The 25,398-nt window shown below is 42.5% G+C and overlaps 1 protein-coding gene across 6 annotated transcripts in view; it reads right to left on the bottom strand.

Moving 5' to 3' along the window:
• The window catches only part of MAK (male germ cell associated kinase), a 420,577-nt gene that overhangs the window by 224,023 nt on the left and 171,156 nt on the right, over positions 1–25,398 (bottom strand). For all 6 annotated transcript variants that reach the window (XM_069216975.1, XM_069216982.1, XM_069216967.1 and 3 more), the window contains 3 exons: positions 23,874–24,006; positions 4,397–4,568; positions 3,446–3,613 (listed from right to left, as the gene is read on the bottom strand). In XM_069216975.1, coding sequence (XP_069073076.1) covers positions 3,446–3,613; positions 4,397–4,568; positions 23,874–24,006 — 473 coding nt within the window. The remainder of the gene's footprint in view (positions 1–3,445; positions 3,614–4,396; positions 4,569–23,873; positions 24,007–25,398) is intronic.

Below are 25,398 nucleotides of genomic sequence, written 5' to 3'. Positions count from 1 at the left end.
TTGCGCAGGTTTAGAACAGTGCTGCTCGCCTTGTGAGAAAACATGACAAAAAGGATCCTGCACAAGATTAGAAAAGTAGAATACATTTTAATAAATAAATCAAGACCAAAACAACAAAAATCCAATCAGTAGAACTGCAGAAATGCAGCTTTAAAGATTTAAGTGAAAAAAACAGTGGTGATCTGGTCATGCGGGCCAGGGACAAATTTCAGGCTGACCATGATGGAGTGTGAGCCAGCTACAGAGCTTAGACTTGCACGCTGAACAAGAGTACCCAGAATCCTGGTTGTGGAGTGTTGCGAGGTCCTGCATCGAGGTTGCATAGCTCAGCTGAGGCGATGTATCAATTCCAGGCAGCTGAGAGGCTGTGATGAAAGCCCTGCATCGTAGTCAATGAGCCTGTCGGCGATGGAAGCTTGCTATGCTAAGTCCAGTGTCTAGGATGCATCGAGCAGCCAAGGTGATGTCTGTTCAAAGGAGCTGCAAGGCTGCGATGCGAGATCCTGTGGCGTCATTTCATGCCACTGTTGATAAGAGGTTTGCGAAGAGAGACCCTGCTTCAGGGATGCATCACACAGTGGCGGTGTCTATGAGGCTGCGGGCTCAATGCAGAGTCTTTGCACCAGAAGAACCCTCACAGCAGAGGTGTTGTCAGTTCGGTTCAGGCTTGCACCACACAGCAGAGGTGATGCGTTGTTTCTGCTGGATCCACAGATGGGCTGGAAAAGCACCTTCAGGCCCACTTCCGAAGGTCCAGGAAAGGGGGTGGCACCACTTAGCAAGGTAGAAATCACAGCTGCAGTGTTCATGTATTGCTTACAAGAGACCAGCCCTTTTGGTCGCTCTGGTGGTCCTGGGTACAGGTCCAGTCCTTCCCACCCAAGTAAGCGGGCAGCAGATCATAACAGCAGGCATCAGCCCTACAGGGCAGCAGAGTGGCAGTCCATTTAACAGCACAGCAGTCCTTCTTCCTGGCAGAGTCTTCCACAGGTCCAGAAGTGTACTGAAGAGTTGGTGACTAAGGTCGAATATTTTTAAATGGTGCCTCCTTTAAAATGGGAGAATCTTCAAGAGCTTTTCCTTGGAAGTGCCCAGGTTTTCTGCCTCCCTTACCCTGGCACTCCAGACTAACTACCGGGCATATGCAATCCTTTGTGTAAAGACAGGACACAGACTATTTATGTGTCAGTGTCCCTGTGCCTTTCTCTGCCCTCTCATCCTGACAATAATGGTTCCTCTAGGCACACCTAAGCACTCTATTGTGTGTGGCTGTCTAGGAACAATACACAAAGACCACTACCAACTACACCTAGTCATGTAACCCAGAGACTGGCTGCAGGCACTAAAGGCTGAGCCAGGAAAAAAAACAACTTTCTGAAAGTAGCATTTGCAAAACTGTGATTAAAAATCCAACATCACCATAAAATAGGATATTTCATTACGGTTCCAAAGACACCAACAATGAACTGTCTACTCAGCCTATTTAGATGTTACACAGTGAAAAACAAATGTACATTTTTCACTATCAGGACATATAAAACTTAAAAGTACATGCCCAACTTTTTAAATGCACTGCAACCTGCCCTCTGAGCTGTCCAGGGCCTGCCCTAGGGGCAACTTTATATGAAGTAAACAGGAGTGTTTGGGCCAGACAAAAGGTTTATTTTGCCAGGTCTAAATGGCTGTTTACAACTGCACACGCAGGCCGCACTAGCAGGCCCTAAACATGTTTAAAGGGACACTTAAGTGGGTGGGACCATCAGTGCTGCAGGACCACTAGTAGCATTTAATATACAGGTCCCAGACACATGCAGTACCACTTTCATAGGGACTTATAAGTAAATGAGTTATGTCAATTGGATGTAAGCCAATTCTACTATGTTTAAAGAGAAAGCACATGCACTTTAATTCTGGTTAGCAGTGGTAAAGTACACAGAGTCCCTAGACCAACAAAAATGAGATCAGAAAAAATATAGAGGACTAAGGCAAAATGTTTGGGGGAAGACCATTCTAAGGCTGACAGGTTTAACAGTACCTCACCACACATGCCTTAACCAAATAATTATTATGTTATTTTAAAAAAAGGGGTTAGATGCGGGTAGTAGTAAGGCGTGGAAAGGGCAATCTTAGGCTTTAGCCGTGGATAGTGGAAAAGAAAAGTAAGGGTAATTTTAGGGTTTGGGTAGAATAGTGGTAAAGGGAGGTAAGGGTAATTTTAGGGTTTGGTGGTAGCAGTAAAGGGAGGTAAGGGTAATTTTAGGGTTTGGGGGTAGCGGTAAAGAGAGGTAAGGGTAATTTTAGGGTTCAGGGGCAAGTAGTGGTAAAGATTCGCCAGAAGTAAATTAAAAACAGGGGGGGTGGTTTGATGCCCCCTCCCCACCAATATATATTATATATATAAAAACATTTTTCAAGGAAAAACACAAAGGTTATACCATCATTTTATGTGAAGCAACTGACACTCTTCTTCTAGCATGGGAAACTGAAAATACTTTTATTTTTATTAAAAGTAAACCATCACTATTAGTCATGGGGTCCTTGGCTGTTTCTTTTTTTTCTATCTGTGTCTATAACAAACTTTAAACGCTCCCCCTGAGCTACAAATGGAGACTCTGATTCCGTATACCACAGAATATGCATTGAAAACATGTCGCTTGGAATGTAAACTGCTTTGAGGACTATGCTTATTGAGTTCCTATACTAAATCAGGCAACTGAATCAGTGAAGCCTCTGGCTTCTAGAACTGAGTGTAACGTATTTCCAGTGCAAAATACTCAGCCATCCCTGAATGGTTTATAAGTTAATAACAAAAATATTCTCATGTTCAGTATCAATTACAGATTCTAAAAGTATATATCTGATAATGATTAAAATATAATGTAAAAAGGATGATACAAAATCAGCAATTACTGTACAACCTCAAAAGTAGAGCACATGCACTTTGAAAAATAAACGCAGCTGTAGAAAATTTTCCGCAAAGTGTTATGGAGACACATACTATTTACTGCCGGTTTGTCAATAGATAAAATCTGCATAACAGAACGATCAAGCTTTTATACTGCTGACATCAGCCTTATGTTGGAGTTAGCAATTTCAGATGTAATGACTAAAATAATGAATAGATTACAGTTAAGAACTACTCAGAGAATAGAAGTTACTAGACAGATCCGTGCTTAAGTGTGACTACTTTGTTTCAAAATGTCCATTTCACGTTGGGAAATACAACGTTAAGAGCACTACCAAATTCTGGGGGTTAGTGAGTTGCTGTTCACTGCATCGATCAGTTTAGGGATTTTTTACCCATTAAAGGATGGCTTTTCCCCCATGTAATTGTTTGACATATTGGTAAACCTCAGGGTTTTTTAAACATATCACTGAGTACTCACTAGATCAGATAACATCCAATTATTTTGGGAAATATACCATTATTTGTGAAATACTCTACCTGACTTGCTGTTGGCCGTTTCTTTGGATCCCACTGGAGCATGTCTTTCATGAGCTGTAGAGCATCGTTACTGGCATTAGGGATTAGTATTTTTAACTTAATGGGAACACACTGTGGAAATCGAAAATTCATGGCAGATGCAAGTTGAAGTCCTTCCGGCCAATCAGCCTAAATAAAAAGGGAAGGAAACCAAATCACATTTAAATAGAAAGAGAGACTTGAAACAAAATGTTAGGTCAACGTAATTTTAGCCCTGTTATTAGAGAAGAAAATGCAACAAAAGGCGTTAAAAGAAATTGAAATAAATGACATGAGAAGATAACATTTTCATTTTTGTTTTTATCCTTGCTTATATGCAACTGTTTGTCTTATAGCCACTACACAATGTACACTGTATTTTTAATGTGATAAACTCAGTTTCTGTCAGTGTTCAAAAGAGATTCATAATTCGTATTTCAGATAGAATATATTCATGTGAACAACTCAATTAAGCACACCTTACTTCCAGGGAAGCTCTAGGTAACAGCTAAAAATTATGAAATGAGTGTGGTCTTATATCAAAAAATACAGCAAACTATCATTGTCATTAAGTTAAGATTACACTTCTTTAAAGGTACTATAGCTTCTAACTACTAATCTCTCAAAATACTCAGATAAAATAGGTGATCTGAAATACTCATGTCAACTACTCAGCTCAGGTCAATGGTTATTTGGGTGATATGATAAAATAATAGAATATCCCAAAAATTACAGAAGCGTAGAGTTGCCATCAAATAATGAGTGCTAAACCTAAAAGTCATACTTGAGGAAAGCAATGCTCCCCAGCCTCATATAATGACACAATAATGGACACAATTTTTTAAAACTCAGCGGACATAGACTTGTTACGGAAACTACATTGCATTGTCACTGTGTAAGCATATAACAGCACCTAATAAAAACAGAACTCACCTTTTTTGGTGTTCCCATCACTTGGCAAATTTTGAAGATTTCATCAACTTCACTTGTCCCTGGGAAGAGCGGTCTTAATGTGTACAGCTCAGCCATAATGCTACCAACAGCCCAAATGTCAATTGGGGAACTGTAGGCAGAAGATCTCAATAATACCTCAGGAGCACGATACCTGTATTAAAATAATGAGCAACATAATATCTGGATTAATTTGCAACACATGTCTTCAAATTTTAATGCTATGATCAGAAGGTTAGCAAGTAAGCATACATGCATACACAATTTTAATTACACTAATAGCACTGAGTGTGCAACATACTTGTCTCTCCTTATCATTAAAGTCTTTTGTCCTTAGGCTGCATCCATACATAAATAAGATAATAGTGCAAGTTACCCGTACATTGAATAGATAGTTGATGTATTGTTACATACTGGGAAAGCCTGAAGCCAAATTAAGTCCTCAACTGTTGTTCCCATCTGAAAAAGGACAAGATAGACACACTGCAGTATTGAGATGCCCAATTACTACCTCATCTCTCTAAACGTTTGGAGAAAGGATTTCATCACTAGTTTTAGGAATATGTGGTAACAAATTCAGCTTTTCATCCTCTTCAGGTGGGATTTTGCGTGGGTGGCTGTAGGGAAACATTGGCGAGGAAACTCAAGATGAACTGCAGCAAATACACAGAGGCGCACCAGCAGCCCTTATAATACTGGACTTCTATGCAGCCTCTGATACCACTGATTACAAGCTTCAGTTAGAATGTCTTGGTGATTTCATTGTCCAGGGCACAATATTAGTTTGGTTTCAAGACATTCTACAATCTCATCTACAAAAAAGAGGATTTATCTTCTTTAACCTTTAGAACTCGGCTGATTACAGATGGCGTGCCCTTTCACTGAAGAGCCTGATTTGTCTTTATTTCATCAACAGGACCCAGGCATTAGACAAATTGTAGGGAATGGCCTCGACACCACCATGGGTGTCATGCTTCATTATTGGCCACCCACCCATGCCAAAGAATACTCTAGTGAGTTCACAGAGAGCAAGTACTTCTATATGAAAGTGAGGAAAAGGTGTGTTTGTGTTTTAGAAATTGACTTGGGAGGTACTTAAGGGTATTCATTGGTTATGCAAGATACATATAGAGTACCACAGGGTTCAATTCTATCTCCTTTGTTGCTTAATGTTTAGGAACTTTCTGTAACATTTTGGATTCAGTCATTCTGTTATACATTTTATAAGTATGCAGGTGACACAAAAATAGTTCTAAATAAAGCTCTCTCATGATCTTGATGATAATGCTGTATCTTTCATATGTTGTTCACAGCAATTTCAATAGTGATGAAAGAGATATACTACCTCAATTTGTTTCAACTACATTGTTGCAATTCAATTCTGGTACAAGAGCTAGAAACTTGTCCACAGCCAGTTCCCGGTTAAAGAAACCTCAGAATCAAAAACAGATAACTGTCTGAATCGTGTAGCTCACATTATTGTGTTAGCCAGAGTGCTGTTTTCCCATTTTGTGTGCTGGAAAGAATACTTCCCCTCTTTTCCTTCCCACACAATTTAACAGCAATCTAATAATATAATTATGAATGCCATTATCTTTGTTTGCACTGACTACTGAAGTGCACTACATTGAGAGCTACAGACACGCTCCATGTTTTAGGCTCCAGTTGGTCCAGTATGTGGAACCATGAATGGTCTTAGGACTATCAAATTTAGATCACTTTACTACTGTTCTGGCAACACTGCACTGGTTATCTTGTTAAACAAAGGCTCTTATTCAAGTACATGTGCTTATGTACAGTAATCATGAAGCACTGATAACAAATAATTTTTGACAGTCCTACCCAACTCACTCGCTTAGGTCATCAGATCATTGTCAGTTACAAGTACCTAAATTCAAAAGGAAGATGTTTTCCTGTGGCTGCTGCATTAACTTGGATCAACACCTCATTCCATCAGGCAATAAACCTGTTTTTTAAGTACAATAATCACTGTCTGCTGCTTAAATTTGCTTAGTTAGATTTTGCTAGTGCACCAAGGTGCCTCATGGTGTAAGTGTGCTCCACAAAACATAAATACAAAGAGAAAACTACAGATTGTTAGAATTTCAAACAATGATACTTTAAATGTGACCTTCATAAGTACCATGAACAGCAGTAAAATAGCATATGTGTCTTGCAATTCATAAGTCTGGATGAAAAGGTACATACATAACTATTTAGAAAATAACCAGCTTGCAAAAGGATACTATACAGCTATACTTTCTATCCTATACCCCTGAAATGAAACATGACCTGCAGTGGACTCCTCAGGTCTGAAGGTACCTGTAGCTATGCAACATTTGTTAAGAGTGAGCAAGATAATGCTACAGCACAGTTTCAAGCTAAAGGCTACCCAAAAGAAATGTAAACATGGTGGCACACAATACTAAATTCTAAGGTACGAAGGGACTTTGTGTATTGGCACCACAAAGCTCATAGTACAAATGACCTTATAGGTAAATTACCTCTTACATTAAAAACATTGACAGATTAGAAAGTTTGTGTAGACACTGGACTATCCTCCAAATTGATTTAGTTATTAAGGGTAATGTGTCAATGTAACCCCGAATAACAAATAATAGGGCTAAATCTCTCATAGATAAGTTGGTATCAAATAATTTTGTTGCTACACAGAAAGCCAATTGGTCAATACATAAAGCTGTCTTTAAGAAAAAAATGTTCAATGTGTTAGCTTTGTAAAAATGGCATGACTCTAATTCCTAATATCACAAAATGGCTTAATGCTATAATTGAATATGCTATTTTTTTTAATTGTCCAAAGAGGTCTTTAAAATGTTCATGTACAAACACATATCTTAACACGTGAGAGCCAGTCCCAATTATCCTGTGACTAGAAATGAGATTTTGCTGAAAGCAAGATAAAATTAAAAGCATATTTTGCAATAGATGGCATTCAATTACTTTAGCCTAAAGGTGCCCGGAATCAAAATACATAATGGAGCAAGGTTTGTGTGTAGCAAGAGATTTGAATAGGGGCAAACGGTTGCCAGTACCTTTGGGACTATATTACTTAAAGGTATGAATTATTAGTTCAAGTTTTACTTTTAAATCAGAACTGAGATTTAACTAATCTTTTATGCCTTTTCGTTTTTAATATAGATTTTGTTGTTTTATTGGTGAGGATGCCATGGGATCTATTTGGTGTATGATATTGTGAACCTTGATATAGTTGACTTAAAAGCCCACTCCAGCATAATTATATCCAAGATCAACACATGACTAAACATTTGGATTTTTCATCAGAGGTGTACTAAAAGATAGTACTATGATTCTTCCATGTCCCTGGGTACCTTTCCATGTGATGTGTTATCACCTGACTGACTATTTTTCTTTTATTTTATTTGTGTATTTACACTTTTTAAAAAGGCATGCCTAGTAGAGTGATACAGAACATATTATTATTCTGTATATGCTATAACATGATTAACAGTACAATGATAAATGTGCAGCCATTAAAAAAAGTTAAAAATAAAGAGCAGCACTTTTTTTTTAATTTCAAAACCCTACTTTCCATAATTTATTTCTGCATTGCATATTCTAATCCATAATACACTTTAAGATAAAGAAGAATAGGACAGGTTTAATTTAGTTAGGAGGTTGATTACACTATACCCATTGCACACTCTTAAGGTCAGTTGAACTGTGGCCCTGAATTTAAGTTAACAATGCTTTATTATACCAGACAAAAAATAATGACATTGACAGTTATAGAAAAACACCAGCATAGTCAGATGTTAGTGTGGGAAAGAGCTTTTAATTGCCTTCTCATTATAGTCCAGGCAGCCAGGATATAACTTGCCACTAACAAATTAATCATTTGATTATCTGTTCTAAATCAAAGTGTGAGTGCTTTGGTGCAAGTAAAAAATTTAGAACTGCTTGAACAGTGGTACGAGACATTAAAAACATTTGTGCTTAGTGTTTGTGCAAAACAGCAGAAAATGTGTTAGTGTCTCACAACCTATAAACTTACAATCACAATGATCAAACATAGGTTGATCAGCAGCAAATGTAGCCAATTATACTCTTGTAGGTAAAGTGTCTAGGCAAAACTTTAATTATAAAGTGTGGAGTGCATCAGGAGCAATTTCATTTTAATTGTTTTTCCATACCTATTGTCTGTTTTACTTGCAAATAATTAACAGTCAGGTTTAAGAATTTAAGAAGCATGCCAGTCCAACAGAAGACTCCAATGTCTGACTCATAAAAGAGTCTTTGACCATACAGTCTGTAGCACAGTTGAAAATTGGTTGATTTGGACCAAAGATCAAGCTTGTTCAGGCATTTCTTGACATATTGACCAGGGTTTGTGCTAGAGATTGCCTGGGGCCAATACTTCCCCAACTGCTTCAAGATATGACAGCCTGTGGTAGTTATGATTTAATTGTAGCAAATACAATACCCGTGATTGGGCAACAGTGTTAGAGACAGGCACCAAACTCAACTCCAGGAATAGAGCTAGAAGTTGCATGCCGGGGCCCAAATTCAAAAGGGATCGCATTAAAGAGTTAAAAAAAAAAAATTGTAATTCCTTTCAATCACTGAATCCCAAAGCTCTGTGACATAAACTACTGCTGCTGGTACTGCTGCTTTTTGCCTGTATACGTGTAAGATGACACTCAGGGCATAATAGCCAATTTGATACTTAACACGGAAGATTGCTTTTGCAAGGCGCAGCAAAGTATTTGTTGCTTTTTCATTATGATCACACCAATTCAGTTTATTAAAACGAAACCCCAAATAATTGTAGCTCTAAGCAGTTTTGAGCACCTCTCCAGCTATCCTTACAAGTTTCCTTAGGGGAGAGGCAGTTGATGCTGGCATTACTTTTGTTTTTTGTGTGTTGATGTATAGATCCTTGTGACTGCAAAAGCTCTCAAAGCTCTCAAGAGATTTATGCATTTCATTCTGTGTATACATCAGTAATACTGCACGGTCCACAAAAAGAAGACTGACTATCTTTTTGATGCACAGCTTCAGAACATCCAGGCTCCCTATAGACAGATATTCTGCAGTCATTCAAAAAGAGGGAGAACAGTACAAAACTCTGCCGTACAAATTAAGTAAAGGGCACATTCCCCCAGTGCTTCCACAGCGGGCACAGGTGCCCATTTCTGCATCCAGGATTTTTAACAGCTTGGAGGAGGGATTTTTCCACCTCCATTTTAAAAACATTGATTTAGTAATAGGTCATTTGAAATTCTTTATGATACATATTGATTGAATGAGAGGATCTATATGATCTGTATTAAGTACTTAACATCCACACAAAACCAAATTAATTAATGTTTCGAATTTTACATCCAAAAGTGGCAAAGCGCTGTCTGCTTGAGAGCTAACAATCTTAGATTGCTTTATTAATTTACACTGATCACATAAGTGTCACATTTAATATTGCCTTAAGAATTAACATCTTAATCTATTTATAACTATTGGTATTAACACTGTAGGTGTTAAGGCATGTTATTGGGAGTGCATGACATATGGCTTACGAAGGTCATGCTGATGAAGCGACCAAAACAGGATGTAGATGATGGACCTTCATAAAGCACATGTTTTTCTCAACCATTTTATTTTTGGAAGAAAAGTACAAATATTTTAAGTGTACCTGGCTACTAAGGATTATTTTTCATCTCTTTCCAATGTATTGATGCAAAGAAGACTGATAAAGGATACAGTATTTATGAGTGTGGATCTAGTGCCCAACGGCAAGTTCAATTGTTTGGATCAATACTTTATTTAAGTTAGAAAAATGAGTTTCAGCTTAATGAACTGTGCATCACAAGATCTAGAGGAAGGGTAACTGGATGTACCAGCACTATAAAAGAGTTGCTTAATTTGATATACTTTTTAAATAAAATAAAGGGCAGTATTGATGAAATGTTCAAAATTATTTTGTTTACAAGTGCATTTAAATGATTGGAGTATAAGCAAAACAAAAACCCGTATTTAAACATTTTTAAGTCATACTAACATTAGGAATAAGGAGACAGACTTGAAAACACAACTTGGAAATAGATGTAGAGTATTACCAGAAAGAACAGAAAGTGTTTACGAATAATCTAGATTCTGTACATATTATTCAATACACAATTCTTGAAATTAGAAAAGGTTTAGTAATAGATTATATTATTTTACAGAGCATTTATTGAGAGTAATGCATCCAATAATAAATAATGAAGATGCCATATAGTTTGATCCTAATATCACACTTAGTAATATAATATAGAGTAAATGGACACAGTGTAGTCTCCTTATTTTTCATTGCTCTTTGTCTGCATATTCTGGGCTTTTCTTTTGTCATTCGTTTGATATATGTACATACGTGGACAAATTCTTCCACAAATGTATTTCTGTGCACTTTCATTATTCTTTGAGCAATGCATTTTATGTTTATATTTTATGTTTACACCTAACGTGCTAGGAGAGAGGAAAGGAACACATTTATCTGCATTTGGATCCATAAATCACCAGAGACTCTGACTAACATCTGGAAATTAAAAAAAACAACAAGTCCAATAGACTTAATCAGCACGAAGATATGCCAGTTTTTGGAGATTCAATTCTGCATGATACAAAGTGTTGTATTTCAGTCACTTGATTATCGATTCCATTTTGTTTTGTAGCTTGCATTCCCCAGTGTTTGGTATTGTTTGCTCTTTGTTTATCACGAAGCCATTGAACCAATAAATTATTGAAATTATCTGACCAGGATGTAATAGGTAGGAAGGATAACCTTAAACATATGCTTCCCTGATTTAGGGTCATACGTCTGTTTCTTTTGACCATTCTTGTGTGTTGCTTTCAGTAAATTTGACAAATGTACGCGTATGCTGGATATTCCTATAATTTTAACAAGGATTTGTACAACAAAGTAAAGTCATAAAGACATAAAGTCATGGGTAGCTACTGCCCGTTCAAACAAATATAAGAAGTCTCTGGTGTATGGTGGTTTGGGAGGTGAATTTAATACAGGACAGCCAAGCCCCATAACTAGGGCCACTCATCTTACACTGAGTGTCTGTTATGTATTGTCTGCAGTGGCTACTGTGTCAAATCTGTGTCGACAACTGGATAGATGGAGCCCATTTGGGTCACTTTCTGGATTCCCACGCAGGATGAAAGTTTCTCTGCAGGCTGTGGTTGGCCACAGTGGATGTAAAATCCTTCCATAATTTTGTTCAGTATCTCTTTCCCAGTATAACGGCTATTTGTTGGCTGGCAGAGAATTACCGTCCTTTCCTCAGGGCAGCAGTTTCCCTGCTCTCTAATTAAACCCACTTTTTCCAATGTAGGGCAAGCCATTACAAAGCAATAACTGAAGCAGCATGGTTCAAACCAACAAAATTCTATGGCAGTCTGTCCAACTTGATGTCTACTTGCTACTGCAACTGCCTTGAAGGAGAAAGCCAACAGCAAGGATGCACAGCATCTCGATTATAAGATTTTAAAATCTGAGAGTAGGTGACTCTTTGGTCGGTCAGTTTCTCAGCAGTGCACCTAGTATAAATAATGCCCTCTGGGATAGAGGCTCTTCTCTTTGGCACAACATAAAGAGGACACTACAAATCAGTGAAGAGAAGATGCTTCCTACAGAATGTAACTTGCTAGTACTGCATTGTCAATGGGCTGAGTACAAGCCCTGCACATCAGAGCTATCTTGCTTTAAAATGCTTACTGGCCAATGGGAATCTTTATTAACAGAAAGACAAGGGCCAGCTGTTAGAGCTTTCATGTGGAGGGTGCTTCAAATGAGTGAGTGGTCCAGAGGCCATGGGATCATTACAGCTAGCAAGAATCTCTGTGAATTTACTAAGGACCTAGAGAAAAGCATCACAGTCACTATACACAGGACGCTGTGGCTGAACAAGGGTATATCATGAGCAAACTGCAAACAGGGCACAGTGTCAAGACATGCCTGAAGCACAGACCAGGTATCTCAGAGTTTAAAGCTGAAAATGACTTGCAAACTGTGGAGTAAGAGCACTAGCAGAAAATTCAAAAGTGTGATTTTATGGCCTCTACCCTTCCAATCTCTCAAACTGAAATAATGTTGCACTCTACTAGTAGCATGAAGAGCTAAGATGTTTAAAATTAATTCATGTTAAATGTGCACTAGAAATTGCTTGGCAAGAAGACTTACATTTTTGTTAAGGTTGGCCTTTTCGCAATGACAACTGAAAAACAGGGTGCACGGTCAAATGTTGTGCCATAGTGACTTGACAAGCAGTTCTGCATCTTCATGTAATATGCATGTACAGGTTTTAAAGGTTCACCTGCAGATATAGTCAATTAATATTTGGCTTAAATAGACTTATATCTAGGAGTAAAATGTGCACATGAGTACAGATGTATTTGCAAAGGCAGCTAGACCCTGGTGGCTTTGCAAATGACAAAAACAAAGCATGACTATAATTAAAACACAGAACCACTATAGCCAAATATCAGGTTTCACTGTGCCATACTGGGCTATAGCACCAAACCTTCTAAATCATTTGGTGCAAAAAAATATTACACAAAAACGTGTTGTGCACTAGTTTGTTTAGTCTATCTGGCAATCACTTTGGGGATGATAACTAGTTAGCAAGTACAAATCTTCATTTAAGTAAGCAAAGAAACCGTTGAAGAACCATCACTGAAACACAGACAGTTGGTTTAATAAAATAACAGAGGGTATACCATGACAAGAAATAGAAAGTTCACAGGATGCAGATGTCTAAATTTCTGCAGCCCATCATGTCTTATAGGGGACCAGGTGGATCATTTATGTCAAGTCACCATCTACTTAGCTTCTTTCTATCCATGACGTTTCTTTATTCTGTGAGGGCTTTTGACAACATGGGCACAGCTATTACAGATATTTGAAAGGAACCAAGAATTGGTTTCTAAAATACTTTTTATTAGCATTCATTCATACAAGTTACACCATTGATTTTGTCAGAGAATCATGTTTCCCTCTGCAGGTTACTCTCCCATACATTTTGATTCTTTTATTGAATGTCATTTGTACAGTTTACCCAACACTCAGATACTCTAAACAGTAGCCAATAAATCAATCTATAGCGAAGCCCCCGGACATGACTGAGACAATTGTATGTATTTCATCTGTTGCCTACAAGCTTCCACTTTTAGGTCTGTCTGACACCCCTTATAAGTGTGTCTAAGTCCATCTGTCAAATAGCCTGAGTGTCCCTAGCCAGGGAGGGCATGTGTTTGCACATTATTCCTTCTCCATACAGTCCTACACCAGCAGCCATGTTTATGTAAAGGCCCCTTTGGAGGTGGTCATGTGTGATCATTTTCTTTCCACCTCCTTAGCCTCCCACAGGCTCCTGAAGCAAAGCCTTAACTAGTAATTATCTTTAAAAAACATCAGCTGATTCAACCTTCCTGGAAAGCTTTGTCCATTTCACTCTTCTTATTTCATTGACTGTGTCCAATCCATATTTAACTCACCTAACAGGACTAGATCCTCCCTTGTCAAGGATAAGCTCATGATAAGAGTGGATAAAGGTAATATAGCCATACCAATAATTTTAGACTTCTGTCATTTTTGACAAACTTTTCCTCTCCATCCTGCTCAACGCAGCATATACTCCAAGGCTATAGTCTAGACATCTTCTTTCCTTAATAACAATTCTCAGGTAACACATTTTCTGTCTCTACTCCATTTTCAAATCTCTCGGTTAAGGTCTTCCCCAGAGGTTCTCAATGAGCTCCACACTCAATAACATTTGAAATCCTAAGACCTCTCCTTTCTGGGCTACACTGATAATTTTCAAGTTATCATCAACCTTGGTGATACCGACCTGAATCCAACTTCACAACTGCCTCTAAAAGAAGGAACTCTACAAAGGCAAATCTGAAGGTTTCTAAAATGGCCCAATCGTTACACTTTGTTCAACATTCAGATACAACAGGCACTGGCTATACCCAAAGGGTGTAGAGCACATTTTTATAATCTCAGTGACAACCCCAACACAATACTGCATTACAAATGTTGAGAAAAGATTCAAGCAATCCTGTAGTACTATACAAGGGAGTCACCAAAAAAATAAAATGCCCTCCACTTTAAAAATTATCCTAATTAGTACTAAGAGACTGAGTGATGTAAGCAAGCCTAGCACTCATTCAGAGGTTTGACATCTTTCTTTTCTTCCCTGGTTCCATCTCTCAATTCTTCATTGTATTATATTTTATGGCAACTTTTATATTCTTTTTATCCCTTCATGGTGTCTTTTTCCCCACACACACATTAATCTGTTGTTTTTACTATCCTTCTTTATGTCTTTTTGCATGAATCTTTCACTCACTTCAAACTTCTGCCTGTTTTTCCACTCCATTTTCAATCCATCATTCATGCCTTCCTTCCTTATATCCATCCATCTGTATATCATTCCCTCAATTCAACTTACATGTTATCCTTCTACACATCTGCCTTTCTCTTCATCAATCTCTCCATTATTGCCTCTATTTATCAATCTCTCCATTAATGCCTCCATTTATCAATCCACCCATCCATCCTTTTGTGCTCGCTTGTTCATTTGTTTTCCTCCCTACAGGTCCATTGTGCTACGCTCTTGCCTCAATGTATCAATCCATCAATCTTTTTGTGCTCTCTTGTTCAGTTATTTCCCTGCCTAAAGGTCCATGGTGCTATACTCTTGCAGTGTTGTGTATTGGCTTTGTTCTAAAGATCTCTATTTGAATTAAAGTCAATAGAATTGTGAATTCCATTCATTCTAATTTAAAATCTTTATGGTACACAGACATGTCCAGTGACACTCGCACCCCTCAAGCTATGGTATTGCTGTATGCCTAACTAAAACAGTTAATAGAAGTGTCTGTTTCAAAGGGGTGAGTTAGTTCAACTAATTTAACACATATTACTTCTAAGGCGTCATTGGTTATGGCAATAATAGTTTCCGTAGGTGGTTGTTTCTTAGAATAACATCTGGTAGCTACTAGGACTAAACATGGACCTATTTTGCAGAAACTATAGCCCAAGTTGAGGTGGGTAGGTCTCTAACCACCTATTATGTACATTTGTATTTTACCAGTCAACTGGGACTATATGTTCCAACTATTTTCTCACCATGATTAATCATGGTGCACAAATGAATCAGTACACTGCCTTTCAAAAAACATGATCAACCTGCAGTATGTTCCACTACACCTTACTGTCATTTTAATAAAAATGTTGCATAGTTTGTATACTTTACATGCAGTGACTTATAGCTAAAGCACATTCTATACACTACACAAGGTCAACTAAGAACCGTCCCTATTAGAGAGTACAGAAGATGCACACACTCCTGGCATGTTACTGAATTCAAAAACTGCAGCCCTCTCCAAAACTCTAAAATAGATAAACCTCAAATAAGGATGAAGGAGGTTAAAGAGCACAGTTTGCCACAAACCAGGAATGGCTAAATCCAGATGTTGGGATTGAACAGTTGACAGAAAAGTGCCCTTATCATTGGCCTTTGCCACATCTAACAAAGCCATATAATAAAGTATATTTTAAGTAATTTCCTGCCACTTTGACACCACTTTGAGATAACCACTGGCTTAGCCTGTTCTTCGAAATAAAGACAGGCTTCTATGATATCACCACGTTTTAACACGACCCGCCTACAGTTAAAAAGAAAGCAAGTGAACCTAACATATAAGGCCAGTAGTGCCCAACCTTTTGATGTCTGTGGACCGCCACCTTATCATTACTGAAACCAGAGGACTCACAATAAGTCATTACTGAAAGTTGGGGAGCTAATCTGTTAATATTATTTAATATTCGAAGCAGTCGCGGACCCCCTGAGGAGGCTTCGTGGACCCCCAGGTGTCACCCGGACCAAAGGTTGGGAACCACTGTATTAGGCTAAGACTTCTGCCTGAATGGCCATTGGAAAAAAGGAACTTAGCTAGAGAAGGGCACAACGTCTTGCATCAACAAGATTCCTGTATCTCAGGAGAAATTACATTGTGTAATTTTCCATTAACAAGCCAGTTTCAAATGCCCTGAAGATAACAATAATGTTTTGTTTTACTTTTAAAGGGGAATAAAGGGTGTCAGATTTCCAAGCAGACTCGCCCAAAGAAGAAGGATAAAGACATAAGGCATTTTGTGCAAATTACAATGCCATCCACTGGCCAGACAAACAGAATTAAGTGAAGAGGAAACTTCCTTGGATGAGTAATGTAACACATAACTGCATTTTCATCTAAGTGATTGAATTTAATGATAAGGCCATTGTATGCTCACTAGCAGGAACAATACATAAAATAATATAAAACTACATTATAAAAATATAGGGAAATTATGTAGGTGAAAGGATTTATATACACTTCTCCTCCAAGGTTTACAATTGGACAGAATGTTTTTTTTTTTTTTTAATTGTTTTATTCAGTTAAGCACAAACCAAAGAAACATACATTAATTCAGCAGAGCTCCCGACGAGTGGGTAAGGATATGTGAGAGTCTTTACACATCATATAACTACAGTGGTATCCCATGTCTCAAATATGACTCCGCCGGTGTCTCTCACCATCTGCCAATGTCCAGGGGTCCGTTCCAGGAAAAGGAAATCAAAGAAAAAAGCCCTCCATATTGGAGGAATGCAACATTCCGCCACCCCGTAGAGGGGAAACGACAGAAACACCCAATGATATTAATCAACCACCGTCGAACAGGGAGAACTGCAACAAGGTACCAATTGCAAAAACCTCTAAGAACAGGCAGGTGGAGAACACAGCCATATCACGCAGGGCTACCGCACATCAAGGTAACTCGCATGACTCGGGGGGGGGGGGGGGGGAGGGATTGAAACGCTCAGGTAGGGGACGTCAGTCACACAGCGCTCACAGTCTGCATAGCCAGGTATTCATTTAAAGGGCTCCAAATATCTTTGGGACGGGATCTCTCTGGCATGAGTTCCCAGAATACTAACAGCTGGTCATGGCAAAAAGCCGCATCTCGTAGCCAGTCCGATCTACGCGGGGCTCTCCCTCTGCCCCAACACATTGCTACTCTTCGCTTGGCCAGCAGCATGAGCAGGCCCACTAAACGTCTATGCGGGCTCTGCACCTCGTCCATATATCCCAACAGCGCTACCTTAGGAGAGAGGGGTATCTCCTCCCCTATCATTTCAACAATCGCCAGTCGTACCTCCTCCCAAAACTTATATACTTCCACACACTCCCATGCCAGGTGAAAGAAGCCCGCGTCCGGAGCTCCGCAGCGGGCACAGCGTGTGTCCGCTAGCAGTCCCATGGAGTGTAGCTTTCTAGGCGTATAATATATTCGGTGCAGAAACTTGAAGTGCAGCAAGCGCAGTCTATAATTCGGGGACAATGTCCTCATATGAGCACAGCAGCTGCGCCACATCGCTTCCGGGATAGGCTCCCCCACATCTCTCTCCCATGCAGCCCGAGCGGGCATCACAAAGCCACCGCCCTGCTCCTGCGCAGCACCATACAGTTTGGTTATCAGCTTGGAGGGGGATCTCGTGCTACAGAGTGCCTCCAAAGCCCGAAACTCAGAGGGAGCGTCCGGCTCTTCAAAGAACCAATCCCGCAACAAAGCACGGACGCGGAGAGCACAAAAGCGCTGCAACGGGGTGCCATCACAGTTCGAGAGTGCGTCAGGAACACCCAACAGCCGGCCATCCACCACCCAGTCTCCCAGCACCAGCAAGTCAGCGTCTCGTAGAAACCCGCGCACCCCTCCATCACGAAACATCTGGCCATCTGCCACCGCCATAACAGGCAGCGATGGCGCAAAGGGAGCCGACATCCCAGCCCGCCGCATCAGCTCTTTCCATGCTCCCGCAGTGCAGGAGACCGTGTCTATTCCTCTAAAACGGGGGAGAACCCGCCCGCCGAGCGCACATACCAGGCCGTCAGGCCAGACAGAATCACTCTCCGGTGCAAGGTGTGGCATATAACAGGTCGGATTCAACAAATAATACGCGAAATGTGCTTGAGCACTATGATAGTATAACTCCAGGTCTGGGGCTGCCAATCCGCCTCGCTCAAATGGCAGCGTCAATTTCTCCCAAGCGATGCGGGGCCGACGCCCCGCCCACGCCAGCCGCACTAGCGCGGATCTCAGGCGCCGGAAATAAGCCTTGGTAAGTGGCAGGGGGAGATTCACGAATAAATCCAAAAATTTAGGGAGTACCACCATCTTAGCAATAGCAATGCGACCAGTCAGCGAGAGGGGCAGGGCTCTCCAGGCCTCCACCCTACCCTCTAGCCATGTCATCGCTGTCCCGTAGTTAGCAAGCCGAAGCGTTTCCGCGTCGCGGCATAGATGTATGCCTAAATAGCGCACTGGCCCATCTGCCCAGACCAAAGGGTATCGCGAGTCAAATCTCTCTACACTAGGGGTTAGTGGCAGGATCATTGATTTTGACCAATTAATAGTGACCCCAGAAAAGTTCCCAAAGCGAACAATTTCATCTAATAAGATATCTAGATTTTGCCCGGGATTGCGCACATATATCGCGATATCATCTGCATATAAAGATATCAAGACAGGGCGTTGCCGGAATTGTAGGCCGCTATTGCTATATTTCTGTCGCAGTCCTGCCGCCAGTGGCTCCATAGCAGCCGCGAAAAGAAGCGGAGACAGCGGGCAGCCCTGTCGTGTACCCCGCGAGACCAGGAATGGGGCTGATATACCCCAGTTAAGGCGCAACCTGGCAGTAGGCAGAGTGTACAGCAACCTGATCCAATTCACAAAACGCGCGCTGAGGCCCACTCGGTTCAGAAGCGCAAACATATATTCCCAGGCCAGAGAATCAAAGGCCTTAGCCGCATCGAGAAACACTGCAGCCACATCATCGCCTGTCTCTAGTGATCCCAGCACCGCAAAGAAAGTGCGCAAATTGTGGCTCGTGGATCTCCCAGGAATAAAGCCCGATTGATCTGGAAGCACCATTCTAGAGAGTAGTGGCTGTAGTCGGGTCGCTATCATTTTTGCAAGAATCTTATTATCAATGTTTATCATGGAGAGTGGGCGATACGAATCGCATCGCGTCGGGTCTTTCCCAGGCTTCAAGATAGTTATTATTAAAGCCTCCCGGAGGGAGGTCGGAAGGGAGCCCGTCACCAGGGACTCTTCATACACCTCCAGCAAATAGGGGGCAAGGATGTCCCCATATTCTTTATAAAAGGCAGGGGTTAAACCATCAGTGCCAGGAGACTTATCCCCAGGTAGGCTTTGGATCGCCGCCACCACCTCCTCTACTGTGAACAGCGTATCCAAATACATCCTATGTGCCTCTTCAAACCATACTAACGCAATGTTCTCAAAATACTCCTTCATATCTGCCTCCCTAAGACCCTCCGGAGGCGCGTATAGCTGAGAGTAAAATTTAGTAAATACCTGCATCACGCCTCCCGTTCCAGTCACCCTGCCACCCTCGGTATCTATCACCTCAGTAACGTAATTGCTGGCCCAGGGGCTGCGCAATAACCCCGCAAGTGTCCTCCCGGCTCTCTCACCCTCGCCATACCTACGAGCCCGCGCATGTCTCCCAAGAAAGCAAACCTCTCTAAGAGAGGCCTCTTCATACAGTGACACCTCTCGTCTGATTTCGGCAAGCACCTCGTTTGACCATGTCGCCTCAAGTCGCCGCTCCAGGTCCTCAAGCCTCCTTTCAATATCAGCCATCTCCCGTCTTAAAGCCTTCACTATCCCATGCTGCTTTGCCAGACACACCCCACGGATCACCACTTTAAATGCTTCCCATACCGTGCCAGGGGAGTCCACCGACCCTCGGTTCTCCTCAAAAAATAACCGAATAGCCTCCCGTACCTCCGCTCGGAAGGTGTCGTCCCGGAGAGCACCGTTGGGCAGCCGCCACATCACCATCGGTTGTAGCTCACTAGGCATCGCCAGGTCTAATAACACCGGTGAGTGGTCTGACAGCGTACGGGGGAGATGGTTAATTGCTCTAGTCCAGGCCTCCACGTCTCTAGTACCCAGCCATCGATCAATACGGGACCAACTGCTATGGAAGTAATTCAGGCAGGTGCCCTCCCGCGCTCCTGTGTGTCTCTGCCTCGACAAATCTACCAGCGCGCCACTATCCATTACTGCTGCCAATGACCTTGCTGCAGAGACATGTTGCATCCTGGCCACACTCTCCCGGTCCAGCCACGCATCTAGCACAACATTAAAATCACCGCCCCAGATCACAGCCCCAGCTCCCAGCGACTCTAATTGGCGCCATACCTCCAGGAAAAATTCTGGGTCGTCCACATTTGGCCCATATACTGCCACTAGCCGGCAAGCCCTGTCTAACAACACTCCGCTCAGTATTACATATCTACCATTGGGGTCAGTAATAATTTCGCGCATAAGCCACTGCAGCCGCTTACGGATGATGATTGCAACCCCACGAGCATAGCTAGAGTATGCCGAATGGTGAGCCTCACCAACCCAGCCAGCCTTCAGCCTACTAACTGTAGATGCCATCAGATGGGTTTCTTTGAGCATACAAATATCAATGCCATGACGTTTAACATAAGCCATCACCAGCCGGGTTTTTCGATTGTCATTAAGTCCCCGCACATTCCATGTCAAGCATCTCACAGTAGAAGAAACATCATCCCCCATCCAGAACCTCAGTCATGCAGCTCCGCACACGGACACAGCCCTCCACCTGCCAAAAACTAAACAGAAAAGGAACCAGGATCGTTTCCCAATTCGTCCCATCCTCCCACCGCCCACCCAGGCCCCCCAATCGGACCCTAGTAGTGTCCCATCCAACCATCCCTAAAGCCCAAACTGCAGGTATGTAACAGAAAAAAAACGGAATCATCCGTGGGGGCAGAGGCCTGCCATACAACTCTCCACCCAGAAGGTCTAGGGGAGAGGGGCCACGGGCAAGCATCAGCTATACATCAGGGGCAGATCGCGGAGCGGACCCACACGCCCCCGCAGTTCCAGAAGCAACGAAGTCCCAAACCTAACACTTAATCATTGTCACTGAGTGAGGCGTCTTCGGGGCTCACCCCCCCGGCGCCTCCGCCCCGCTGCCTAGGCAATCGTCTTATAAACTTATTCGCCTGCTTTGGATCAGAGAAATATAGCACTTTGCCTTCATGTCGCACCCTCAATTTAGCTGGGTATAACAGAGCAAATCCGATTCCAGCCTGGCTGAGCAAACGCTTTATCGGCAGGAAAGCCCGCCTCTGAGCTTGTACACCTGGGGTATAATCGGGAAAGAAGTTAATTTCGGAGTTCTTATACATTAGAGGACTTTTCTCCCTAGCTAGCCGGAGCACAGTATCTCGGTCCCTGTAATTCAGTAGTCGTGCAATGATTGGGCGCGGAGGAGTGCCAGGCGGAGGTCGAGGGCCCAAGGATCGATGGGCCCTCTCAATCACCAACAGCCGAGAGAGCTCGCCAGCGAACAGCTCTTGTAGCATGTTCTCGACGAAGTCTTCCATGCGACCCATATCTGTTGCCTCCGGCAGCCCCACGATGCGAATGTTATTACGTCGGGACCGGGCCTCCAGGTCCTCATTTTTGTTTCGTATCACCTCCAGGAGACGCTCCATCTGCGCAATCTGTTCTCTATCGCCACTGCGAGCATCCTCTATCTCAGATGTGCGAGTCTCCAGAGTTTCAAACCTAGCATCGTGATCATCCACCCGGGCTCTAATGCGGTCAAGCCGCTCCGTTACATGATCCAGCTTAGCGTCTATCCCCGCCAAGCTGGTCTTGAGTTCCATGAACATGGCTCTCACAGACATCTCTGGAGACCCATCCTCGGCGTCTGCATCTCCGGACCGGGAGGCGGAAGTGGCGCCACGTTTTTCTCCTCCAGAGAAGGAGAGCTTAGCCTGTCGCTTATCTGCCTTGCCCATCTTGCAGTATTACCCCTATAGTGCAACTAGCACGGTCCAAATGTACCTATCCAAGACTGCAAGTCTCTGTCGCCGGAAAAAAACACCTGGTCAGCTGTTTCGTTTACCTCACCAAGCTACCAGGCAGCCTCCTGGCGCACCCAGCGATCTCCTCCTCTCCCAAGTCAATCCATTTCTATATGTGGGTTCCGTTAGCTCCACCGGCATCAGGGGGGCTCGACACAGCACAGGGGAGACGGGGGGGGGGGGGGGGGGTCAGCCGGCCACCAGATTGCAAATCCAGGATGTTTAAGCTCCACGAGCCCGAGGGGACCTCAGGAGCACAGCGCCGTGCCAGCCAGGGCCCCCAACCCCCGCCCCAATCCCAATCCCAATCCCAATCCACCCCTTACCTGGTTCTGTGCTACCAGCGCAGTGCAGGATTTCAGATGCGGTCCGCAGGGCGCCAGAAATGTTCGTGTGCAGGCAGCCTGGGCAATATCCGAGACCTCCAGCCGGGTCCCTCAGCAGGCCCAGAATTCAGGCCCATGTCCTATCCAGTATGCGCTTATTATCGACCGGGGCCCCGCGCTCTCCCGCCGGGGGCCTGGGAATCAGGATGCTCTGAGGGAGACTCCGTCTGAGGGACGGGAGCGATCCGCGAGGTCGGGGCCCCCAGCCGCAGCGCGCACCAGGAGCCGATCATCAAGAAAAAAGGGGGAGGGGGGGAGCCGCGGTCCGACACGACCGCCGATCAGGCTCCCCCGAAGTCCCTTGCACTCCCGTCCTCTCACCCCTCAATCGGGGGGAGCTGCCGCAGCTCCCACTCCCTCCGCGCACACTGCGGGAGCCGGCGCGCGCGGAGAACAGCAGGCGCCAGGCCTCTTGGCGTTCCCCCACTCCCCGGGCTCCAGCAGCAGCCAAACCCGGCTCAAACAGCGCCGTCAGAGTCCCCGGGGGGAAGCCCCAGGGGTCCGCTCCTTCTCCGCCACACTTAGGATGGATTATATCGTATAAATTGCCCGGCCCCGGCAGAGCCTCACAGAGTGACGGCCATCTTGCCCGGTGGCCAAGCCACGCCCCAATTGGACAGAATGTTACACACTTCGGTCAGTGGGAGGCACTTGCTTAATAGTTTTGAGGTTAAAAGTCAAACTTGCACACTTCTTATATAGTATATATGTCTATGTATGTAAAAGAGGTGAGTGCAGGCTTATTTGCAACTCAAGTTGCTATGGGCATTGATACTGCTACGACTCAACTGTGCATCTGAAAGCAGCAAAAGCTATGACTTCAGATTTACTTACAGTATTTCATGTGTTTTTGTGGACTTTTATTGAAAAAGTGAATGAGTTTAATATGCAGCATGGAAAGGACCTTGATTCTAGTATATCATAAACACACTATCAATCACTGCCCTTGATTATATTATAAGCAGCCACCTTCCAACACAACATGTAGCATGTGATTCAGTGTCACCGCATTTGTCTATTGTGAGCTGTATATTAGACATTATACTTCAGCTGCTGAGAACACTTACCATCTGGTAGATACGTAATCAGTGTATGGTGGTTGTGACCTTAATTCTCTCACTAGTCCAAAATCAGCAATTTTCACAAGTTCTGGACCCATACACAGAAGGTTCTCAGGCTTCATATCACGATGGAAAAAACCTATTTAGGCATTAATACAAAGCAAGACAGTAAACAGTAATTCCAAGTGCAGCAGAATAACCTGCAAGGAACCAAAATTTATTTCTTTACGTTAACATCTTATCCACAAAACACATCCGCAAAACACACAAAGCAGAATACTCAATTTTTTCTTAATGATTAACGATAATTTCTCTATATTAGGCAAGGGTCATTGAAGTTAGTACAATCTTTACAACATCGAAATCGCTATGTCAGTGAATGGAGACAATTAATATTGAAGGATATATTATCATGAGGTATTCCACTGTTGATGTCCACTATCCAATACAATGTACACTAGAGTGCACTTATGTGCCTTTTCATACGAATTATCGTTCCCTAAACTCCCATGTTTTGGAGGTTCTAAAATGCGATGCATTATATTAAGGCACTAAAGAGAGAACAATTCTCAGCTCTACAGTCTTATATCAACTTGCGCAACCATAAAGGCAACTCTCATAATTCAGTAGTATATCAAAACAGCTCTCATATGTCTTCAGCCCTGCAACATCAGGCCAAAATGTATCAACATTTATTTTAGAAAATAAGAGGCACAAATAGGCATGCGCCTAGAAGGTTTGCATTCCGATTTTTCAATTTGCACTTTTCTAACCACCGTGAGCAGTGTTATTAGGGCTGGCTTGGGACCAAAAGCAGCCATTCCCTTTAAACTCAGCAAGTGACTGTAGTGAGCAAAAGAGGAGTTGCAAGTTTTTATAATGGCCATTGCCAAAAAATGAGGTGGTGCACATCCACATTGTTTCTACCCCTTGCACAACTCATGTCACTCAGTCTCTCCCCATATCATCTCGGTTTCCAAATGCTCGATGCCCAAGATATAAATTATAATTATTAAGCACCATAAAAAAAGTGTAGTGCTACGCATAACGTCAAAGAAACGATCTGTTCTGTTCTAAACAACTGGTAATGCCTACATTCCAACACTGTTAATTTACTGGCAAAATAAAAGGCACCACTTTAGCTCTTAAACAGGTAGTCTATTCCTCAATGTTGCTGTGCAGGAAGAGCTGTATTTTCAAAAAGGTATCCTTCCTAGCTGGGCCAAAGCACTGGATGTTTGCCAGAATCCCACCTTTAAATCTGAGGAATCAGGCATTGGCAGCAAAAAAATCATGCGGTCTTTAAAATGTGGATCACAGCCACTGGGAATAGGCCAGAATTTGACTGTCTTAAAACCCAAGAACTGGAGAGACTGGCAGTGGTAGATAATGGGAGAAGGTACTCCCACTGTTACTAAAATTGAGGGCCCCAGGCACTGTCTGAAGCCAGCATCAGAGCCTCATGGTCATTACAAATAGGGACACAAGAATGGCAGAAAATAAAACTCGAAGTCCCAGAAATGATAATAAG

Source organism: Pleurodeles waltl, chromosome 2_1 (genome assembly GCF_031143425.1).
Source record: "Pleurodeles waltl isolate 20211129_DDA chromosome 2_1, aPleWal1.hap1.20221129, whole genome shotgun sequence".
NCBI classification, from domain to species: Eukaryota; Metazoa; Chordata; class Amphibia; order Caudata; family Salamandridae; genus Pleurodeles; species Pleurodeles waltl.
This window is presented reverse-complemented; position numbering and strand designations above follow the sequence as displayed.